A 9,630-nucleotide genomic window follows, 5' to 3' on the forward strand; every position below is an offset into this window, starting at 1 on the left:
CATTCTTGCATGTAGTAAATAGTTGTTGGAGATCTAAAACGTCCATTTTTAATCTCGCCCCAAAATTTTCCTCCTTCCGTCATTCCGATTTCTGTACCAGGTTTAACCCTAATTTGTCCTCCTTCCATTGTTTCTTTCTCAGTTCTTAAATCTCATTGGTTATGGGGATCCGCTTGTTGGTTCCGCTATTCACAAAGATCGCAGATGCCCCATTTTCTGAGCCATACCAATATCAGCCCGCAGTTCCAACAAGGTATTGCACAAAAAAATTATGCTGAAGGGCGCAAGAAAAAAATCTGCCCCAAGACGTCCACTTAAAACCAGTGATAAGACTCATCACCACCATTACTTCACCCTCGCATCAAATAGCTCTAAATGTCTTCAGACACAATCAAATTTGGAAAAGTAATAGATTCCTGAGCATTAACAATTTCAATGAACACAGACATGTGACCGTTTCTGCACTAACATTTATGCTTTTTAGAATAGAGTCCCTACAGTGCAGAAGGAGGCCAGAAGGAGACAACAATCTCACCCAGGCCCTATCCCCATAACCCTGCTAACCCCCTGACACTAAGGGGCAATTTATCATGACCTATCAACCTAATCTGCACATCTCTGTACTGTGGGAGGAAACCAGAGCACCCTGAGGAAACACACGCAGACACGGAGACAATGCAAACTCTACACAGACATCACCCGAGGCCAGAATTGAACCCGGGTCCTTGGTACTGTGAAGCAGCAGTGCTAAAGTCTGAGCAACAATAGCTGTGATGCCAATGTTGTTTCATTTGCCACTGAGAAGCAGCCCCTTGTCTTTTGATTTTTAAGCAATGGTCTTTTATCATGAAGTGAAAAGGGTTTTTTTGCTGCTATTGAAACCAAGTGATCCTCTAGAACGCATCAGTTGAGAAGTACGAAACTATGTATATAGGATAACTGAATCATCACTTTGCAGCATTGTAATTCTGGATACATTGTACAACGCACAACCTAGTACACTGCCTGCACTAGTTCAAAATTGTATCGCAGACTTCATGTTATACTGGCGAGACGCCTGAAACTGTGCCCATCGAAAGTCAGGACAAAGCAAATTTACTTCAGATGACGCTTTCGATAAGGAAATCCAGTTTCCAGAGCTTGGATAATTCCAGTAACAGCATTGGTGGAGGGGAGTCGGAGGAAATAGTGTGGATCATCCATGCCAAAGGCACAGAATGTGCAGCACACATAACAAATTATAAATATTGAAATATTTTTCTGTATTTTAGGTCATGCAACCTGAAGAATTCATTTTCATTATATTTATGCACACCAATCTCGAAGTATCAGCAGATCTTTTTTTAAACAATGAAAATCAGGATGGAGGGTACATTGTATAAAGCAAACAGCCACGGAATCATCAATGACAAAAGATACTTTCAAGAACAACCTGTGCACTAATATAGACCTAATCCATAGCTACTATTTCATATGTTGGGGAGAAACAGAATGCTGTAACATTTACCTTGCTACCCAGTATGATTCACAAATATTCTGAAGTCATCTTTAAAAAGTCACATTTGCGAGTAAACTCAGGAACCCCATTAGACATTTCATAAGCAGTGTTCAAATACATTTTGGAGATAACTCAATTAATGCAAAACGAGATCTCACAAAAATCCTAGAAACAGCTCTGTGCAAATATTTGCATAATAGTGTAAAATTTGCAACAGTGTATAGGTCCACATATACTTACCAGAATCAAGATAGACAAATGCACTATATTGGATTTATACCAGATACACGTAAGAGGTCTGGATAAGTTTATTTGAAATAATGCTAGCATAAACTACTGAAAAAGAACTGTAATGATCTGAGCATGGAAGACCAAAGGGCAATCACTATTCTTCACCTAACTTTAATACTAAGTAATCTTCCAGTCTCTAAATGTGGTAATACCGTCAATCCTGAACACAGAACAAAGACTCCCGTCACAAAACATCATTTTCAAACATCGTTGTGAAGCTACCTTCCCACAATCTACCTAAAGAATATAAATAGATACAAATCACGTATGAATCATGTATTCACCCTGCCTCTAAAAAAAACGCTCAAGTGAGTTTTTTAAGTTCGTGTCTTTTGTATTGCTTTCAATTTTCACTAAAAAGTGTTCAAGGTCTGTGGGGAAATAAAAAAGGCAGCTAGCCCCCCATGTGGAAACCTATTTAAAAAGGAGGTAATCCACCAATCCTGTGCTATCTCTTCCTCTTTTCCCAAAAAAGGGGGAATCCCTAAAATTGTTTCTGTTGCAATGTTGCTTCAATCCCGATTCTTTTTTTGTTTAAAATAGGCAGAGCAGGGGAACAAAAGCCTTAACCAGAGACACCCTTGAAGTGCCAGCCTCAGACGTGAAAGCTAAAACAAAGGAGTGCGTGTATGTGTGTGTGGCAGGTCCCTGAGCTCTCAATTCCGACTCACCAACCCCCCACAAAATGCCTTCCAACAATAGAAAGGAGACATTCTACAGCAAAGTAATGAGTGGGGGGGGGGGGGGGGTCCTAAATGCTTTCCAACAATAAAAAGGAGACATTCTACAGTAAGATAATAGGGGAGGAAAGAGATCATAATGACAATAGAATAATGCAAAATTGCAATTAACCATGTGGAGGGGGAGGGGAACAAACCAGACACAAAAGAAAGATGATGCATGCCCCTCCTGCACCCACAAAAATTACAATGGAAAGATTACAATGGAGAGATGCCCAAGCTTTTGTGTGTCCCTGGGTCATTTGTATTGGGGGGGGTCCTGGGCCATTTATATTGAGGGGGGCTCCCGGGCCATTTATATTGAGGGGGGCCCCCGGGCCATTTATATTGGGGGGGGGGGGGGGTCCCAGGCCTTGGTATTGGGGGGGGGGTCCCGGGCCTTGGTATTGGGGGGGGGTCCCGGGCCTTGGTATTGGGGGGGGGGGGGGTCCCGGGCCTTGGTACTGGGGGGGGGGGGGTCCCGGGCCTTGGTACTGGGGGGGGGGGGGTCCCGGGCCTTGGTATTGGGGGGGGGGTCCCGGGCCTTGGTATTGGGGGAGGGGGTCCCGGGCCTTCGTATTGGGGGGGGTTCCGGGCCTTTGTATTGGGGGGGGGTCCCGGGCCTTTGTATTGGGGGGGGTCCAGGGCCTTTGTATTGGGGGGTCCCTGGGCCGCTGTACTGGGGGGGGGCCCTGGGCCGCTGTACTGGGGGGGGGGGGGGGGGGGCGTTCCCTGGACCGCTGTACAGGGGAGGGGTTCCCTGGGCCATTGTATGAGGGGGGGGTCCCTGGGCCTTTGTATGGGGGGGGGGGTCCCTGGGCCATTGTATGGGGGGGGGTGTTCCCTGGGCCATTGTATTGGGGGGGGGTCCTTGGGCCATTGTATTGGGGGGGGGGTCCTTGGGCCATTGTATTGGGGGGGGCTGTTGTATTGGGGGGGTTGTATTGGGGTGGGGTCGTATTGGGGTGGGGTCCCTGGGCCATTGTATTGGGGTGGGGTCCCTGGGCCATTGTATTGGGGTGGGGTCCCTGGGCCATTGTATTGGGGTGGGGTCCCTGGGCCATTGTATTGGGGTGGGGTCCCTGGGCCATTGTATTGGGGGGGTTCCCTGGGCCATTGTATTGGGGGGGTTCCCTGGGCCATTGTATTGGGGGGGTTCCCTGGGCCATTGTATTGGGGGGGGGGGCGGTTGTATTGGGGGGGGTTGTATTGGGGTGGGGTCCCTGGGCCATTGTATTGGGGGGGTTCCCTGGGCCATTGTATTGGGGGGGGTTCCCTGGGCCATTGTATTGGGGGGGTTCCCTGGGCCATTGTATTGGGGGGGTTCCCTGGGCCATTGTATTGGGGGGGTTCCCTGGGCCATTGTATTGGGGGGGTTCCCTGGGCCATTGTATTGGGGGGGGTCCCTGGGTCATTGTATGGGGGGGTTCCCTGGGCCATTGTATTGGGGGTGTTCCCTGGGCCATTGTATTGGGGGGGGGTCCCTGGGCCATTGTATTGGGGGGGTTCCCTGGGCCATTGTATTGGGGGGGTTCCCTGGGCCATTGTATGGGGGGGGGTGGTTGTATTGGGGGGGGTTGTATTGGGGTGGGGTCCCTGGGCCATTGTATTGGGGGGGTTCCCTGGGCCATTGTATTGGAGGGGTTCCCTGGGCCATTGTATTGGGGGGGTTCCCTGGGCCATTGTATTGGGGGGGTTCCCTGGGCCATTGTATTGGGGGGGTTCCCTGGGCCATTGTATTGGGGGGGTTCCCTGGGCCATTGTATTGGGGGGGTCCCTGGGCCATTGTATTGGGGGGGTTCCCTGGGCCATTGTATGGGGGGGGTCCCTGGGCCATTGTATTGGGGGGGTTCCCTGGGCCATTGTATGGGGGGGGCGGTTGTATTGGGGGGGGTTGTATTGGGGTGGGGTCCCTGGGCCATTGTATTGGGGGGGTTCCCTGGGCCATTGTATTGGGGGGGTTCCCTGGGCCATTGTATTGGGGGGGTTCCCTGGGCCATTGTATGGGGGGGTCCCTGGGCCATTGTATTGGGGGGGTTCCCTGGGCCATTGTATGGGGGGGGCGGTTGTATTGGGGGGGGTTGTATTGGGGTGGGGTCCCTGGGCCATTGTATTGGGGGGGTTCCCTGGGCCATTGTATTGGGGGGGTTCCCTGGGCCATTGTATTGGGGGGGTTCCCTGGGCCATTGTATTGGGGGGGTTCCCTGGGCCATTGTATTGGGGGGGTTCCCTGGGCCATTGTATTGGGGGGGTTCCCTGGGCCATTGTATTGGGGGGGTTCCCTGGGCCATTGTATTGGGGGGGTTCCCTGGGCCATTGTATTGGGGGGGTTCCCTGGGCCATTGTATTGGGGGGGTTCCCTGGGCCATTGTATTGGGGGGGTTCCCTGGGCCATTGTATTGGGGGGGTTCCCTGGGCCATTGTATTGGGGGGGTTCCCTGGGCCATTGTATTGGGGGGGTTCCCTGGGCCATTGTATTGGGGGGGTTCCCTGGGCCATTGTATTGGGGGGGTCCCTGGGCCATTGTATTGGGGGGGGTCCCTGGGCCATTGTATGGGGGGGGGGTCCCTGGGCCATTGTATGGGGGGGGGGGGTCCCTGGGCCATTGTATGGGGGGGGGGGGGTCCCTGGGCCATTGTATGGGGGGGGGGGTCCCTGGGCCATTGTATGGGGGGGGGGGTCCCTGGGCCATTGTATGGGGGGGGGGGTTCCCTCGGCCATTGTATTGGGGGGGTCCCTGGGCCATTGTATTGGGGGGGGTCCCTGGGCCATTGTATGGGGGGGGGTCCCTGGGCCATTGTATGGGGGGGGGGGGTCCCTGGGCCATTGTATGGGGGGGGGGTCCCTGGGCCATTGTATGGGGGGGGGGGTCCCTGGGCCATTGTACGGGGGGGAGGGGTTCCTCCCCCCTATCTCTTTCTCTCTCTCTCCCCCATCCCCCCCTCTCAGAGCCTTACTTTAGCTCGCTTGCGTTTGCTGGTTCTCCGGCCGTCCGGGGTTTCCGCCGTGCCTCCCTCCATGGTGCCCTCGTTGCTGCTGCTGCTGTGGGGCGACGCTCGCTCCTTCTTCTTGGGGGTCCGCTCGCTGCCGGCGGCCAAGGCCAGGCCCCCATCGGCCGGCGCCTCCAGGCCCTCGGGGCCGCCCGCCGGCCTCTCCTCGCTCTTCTTCGCCGCAGCTGCCGCCGCAGCCGCCGCCGCCGACAACATCATCGCCGCCGCTTTCGGCCTGTGTGTGTCCCCCCCACCCCCCTTCTCTCCCTCCCTCCCCACCCCCGGGGAGGGCCCGAGCCTCTCACTCACAACAACAACAACCCTCACCCCCTCCTCCCCTCACAACACCAACCACCCCCCCCTCCTCAAAATCAAATCAAACCCACCGCTCCCCCCTCTTTACAAAACAAAAACACCGAGTACATGTGTGCGGGGGGGGGGGGGGGGAGGGAGGGTAGGGATGGGGGGGTAAATTATTTAATAGATAAATAAACACAAACCCCAATACAATCGATTGAACGCCGAACCAAAACCTAGCTTGATGGGCGGAAGCGCCCGCCCTCCTTGGGGGGGGAGGTGTGCCCCGGTTCGGCTACCGATTGGACCAGGCCGCTGTCAATCATGTTGATTGACGGCGGCCTCAGCAGGTTAGGTTGAGAGGAGGGAGAGAGAGTGAGAGACAAAAGGGAGGAACAAAGATGGCCGCCACGCACGCGGGGGGGGGGGGACGCAGCGGTACGTCAGCGCGTTCGCCGGCACGCACAGGCTCGACCTTTACCTCCAATGGTAAGATGTCTCACCTCACCAGGTTAAAGCCCAACAGGTTTTATTTGGTAGCAAAAGCCACGAGCTTTCGGGAGTTCTGTTCACAAACAGGGCATATACAGACACAAACTCAATTTACAAAATAATGGTTGGAATGCGAGTCTTTACGGGTAATCAAGTCTTAAAGGTGCAGACAATGTGAGTGGAGAGAGGGTTAAGCGCAGGTTCAAGAGAGGTGTATTGTCTCCAGCCGGGACAGTTAGTGAGATTTTGCAAGTCGTTAGGGGTTACAGATAGTGTGACATGAACCCAAGATCCCGGTTGAGGCCGTCCTCATGTGTGGGGAACTTGTGCGGGACGAAATTCGCACCTCAATATGCCAGCATCTTCATGCACAGGTTCGAACAAGACCTCTTCACCACACAGGACCTTCAACCGACGCTATACACTAGATACATCGATGGCATTTTCTTCCTTTGGACTCATGGTGAACAATCACTGAAACAACTATATGATGACATCAACAAGTTCCATCCCACCATCAGACTCACCATGGACTACGCTCCGGAATCAGTTGCATTCTTGGACACACGCATCTCCCATCAAGGACGGTCACCTCAGCACTTCACTGTACCGCAAGCCCACGGATAACCTCACGGTGCTCCACTTCTCCAGCTTCCACCCTAAACACGTTAAAGAAGCCATCCTCTATGGACAAGCCCTCCGCATACACAGGATCTGCTCAGATGAGGAGGATCATAACAGACACCTCCAGACGCTGAAAGATGCCCGCATAAGAACAGGATATGGTGCTCGACTCATCGATCAACAGTTCCGACGCGCCACAGTGAAAAACCGCACCAACCTCCTCAGAAGACAAACACGGGACACGGCGGACAGAGTACCCTTCGTCGTCCAGTACTTCCCCGGAGCGGAGAAGCTATGACATCTTCTCCGGAGCCTTCAACATGTCATTGATGAAGACGAACACCTCGCCAAGGCCATCCCCACACCCCCACTTCTTGCCTTCCAACAACCGCACAACCTCAAACAGACCATTGTCCGCAGCAATCTACTCAGCCTTCAGGAGAACAGTGACGATGACACCACACAACCCTGCCACAGCAACCTCTGCAAGACGTGCCAGATCATCGACATGGATGCCATCATCTCACGTGAGAACACCATCCACCAGATACACTCTACAAAGCCTTGCAACTCAGCCAACGTTGTCTACCTGATACGCTGCAGGAAAGGATGTCCCGAGGCATGGTACATTGGAGAGACCATGCAGACGCTACGACAATGGATGAGTGAACACCGGTCGACAATCACCAGGCAAGAGTGTTCTCTTCCTGTTGGGGAGCACTTCAGCGGTCACGGGCATTCGGCCTCTGATCTTCGGGTAAGCAATCTCCAAGGCGGCCTTCACGACACACGACAATGCAGAGTCGCTGAGCAGAGACTGATAGCCAAGTTCTGCACACATGAGGACGGCCTCAACCAGGATCATGGGTTCATGTCACACTATCTGTAACCCCCATGACTTGCCTGGGCTTGCAAAATCTCACTAACTGTCCTGGCTGCAGACAATACACACCTCTTTAACTTGTGCTTAACCCTCTCTCCACTCACATTGTCTGTAACTTTAAGACTTGATTAACTGTAAAGACTCGCATTCCAACCATTATCTTGTAAATTGAGTTTGTGTCTTTATATGCCCTGTTTGTGAACAGAACTCCCACTTACCTGATGAAGGGGCAGCGCTCTGAAAGCTGGTGGCTTGTGCTACCAAATAAACTGTTAGACTTCAACCTGGTGTTGTGAAACTTCTTACTGTGTTTACCCCAGTCCAACGCCTGCATCTCCACATCTTTGCTTCCATGCCCAGTGCATGTGTTCAGGGGACAATACCTGTCCTCAGGTGAGGTACACCCATCCCCTCAACCAACACAGGGCCTGCACTCATTGCATCATGCTCAAAATGTTGTGCATTTAATTGAACGTTTAAAACATTTTTTAGGGAAATTTAATCAGAAAATAGAAAACTGCCCATTCAGCCCACCTAGGCTAGAATTTATGGTCCACACCAGCTTTCCCCTACCTCTATTCATCTCCCTCCACCCGACAATAATCTCTCCCTCAATGTCAACAAAACGAAGTAGATAGTCATCGACTTCAGGAAGAGTAGTGGAGGACATGCCTCTGTCTACATCAATGGGGACAAAGTAGAAATAGTCAAGAGCTTCAAGTTTTTAGGTGCTTAGATCACCAATAACTTGCCCTGGTCCCCCCATGCCGACATTACTGTTAAGAAAGCCCACCAATGCCTCTACTTTCTCAAAAGGTTAAAGAAATTTGGCATGTCTGTTACAACTCTCACTAGCTGCTACAGTTGCACCATAGAAAGCATTCTTTCTGATTGTATCACAGCTTGGTCTGGCTCCTGCTCTGTCCAAGACTACAAAAAACTACAAAGGGTTGTGAACGAAGCCCAGTCCATCACTCAAACCAGCCTCCCACCCACTGGCACTATCCATACTTCCCGCTGCCTTGGAGAAGCAACGAGCATAATTCAGGACCCCACGCACCCTGGACATTCTCTCTTCCATCTTCTTCCATCAGGAAAAAGATACAAAAGTCTGAGGTCATGTACCAACCGACTCAAGAACAGCTTCTCCCCTGCTGCCATCAAACGTTTGAATGGACCTACCTCGCATTAAGTTGATCTTTCTCTACACCCTAGCTATGACTGTAACACTACATTCTGCACTCTTTCCTTTCCTTCTCTATGAACGGTATACTTTGTCGGTATAGCGCGCAAAAAAAATACTTTTTACTGTATACTAATACATGTGACAATAATAAATCAAATCAAATCAAATCAATCACCCCTTGGGCAAAAACTTATATTTGACATACATTGAGATGTAGGACACAGGACAAGCCTTTCCCAACTGTGGTCAGCAACTCCAGTGGGGTCACAAGCGATGGCCAGGGAGCTGAGACCCCACAGGGGAAAAACAGTTCGGACTAGTGTTCAATGTTAAAATATACAAGATCAGTTCAGACCAATACTCTTATTTCCCTATTTTACTGGTGTTCCATTTTGAAGGATACAAGACCAGTTCAAACCAGTATTCTTATTTCCCTGTTTCACCAATTTATTCCTCTGGGACTGAGTGCAAACAGCTGAGGGCCTCTCCAAATCCCGGTGTTTCTTTTCTCAATGGTGGTTGTGGGCCTGAGTTATCTATCTTTCAGGCCTGATGCCAGAGAGCCTCATCCCATCTCACCCCCCACAGCAGGAGTTGTGGTGCCAGCACTGATCTCTGTGCCACTCCACTACTTTACAGTAAGCCAACCT

General features: G+C 51.7%; 1 protein-coding gene across 2 annotated transcripts in view; it reads right to left on the reverse strand.

Moving 5' to 3' along the window:
- Window positions 1-6,021, reverse strand: part of kdm1a (lysine (K)-specific demethylase 1a) — a 73,165-nt gene extending 67,144 nt beyond the window's left edge. The window contains exon 1 of one of the 2 annotated variants that reach the window (XM_078238146.1): window positions 5,466-6,021. In XM_078238146.1, the coding sequence (XP_078094272.1) occupies window positions 5,466-5,717 (252 nt within the window). In that variant the 5' untranslated portion in view covers window positions 5,718-6,021. The remainder of the gene's footprint in view (window positions 1-5,465) is intronic. The other variant, XM_078238147.1, reaches the window with a different exon arrangement.
- Between the last annotated feature and the right edge of the window lie 3,609 nt (window positions 6,022-9,630).

Source organism: Mustelus asterias, chromosome 21 (assembly GCF_964213995.1).
Source record: "Mustelus asterias chromosome 21, sMusAst1.hap1.1, whole genome shotgun sequence".
Taxonomy (NCBI): domain Eukaryota; kingdom Metazoa; phylum Chordata; class Chondrichthyes; order Carcharhiniformes; family Triakidae; genus Mustelus; species Mustelus asterias.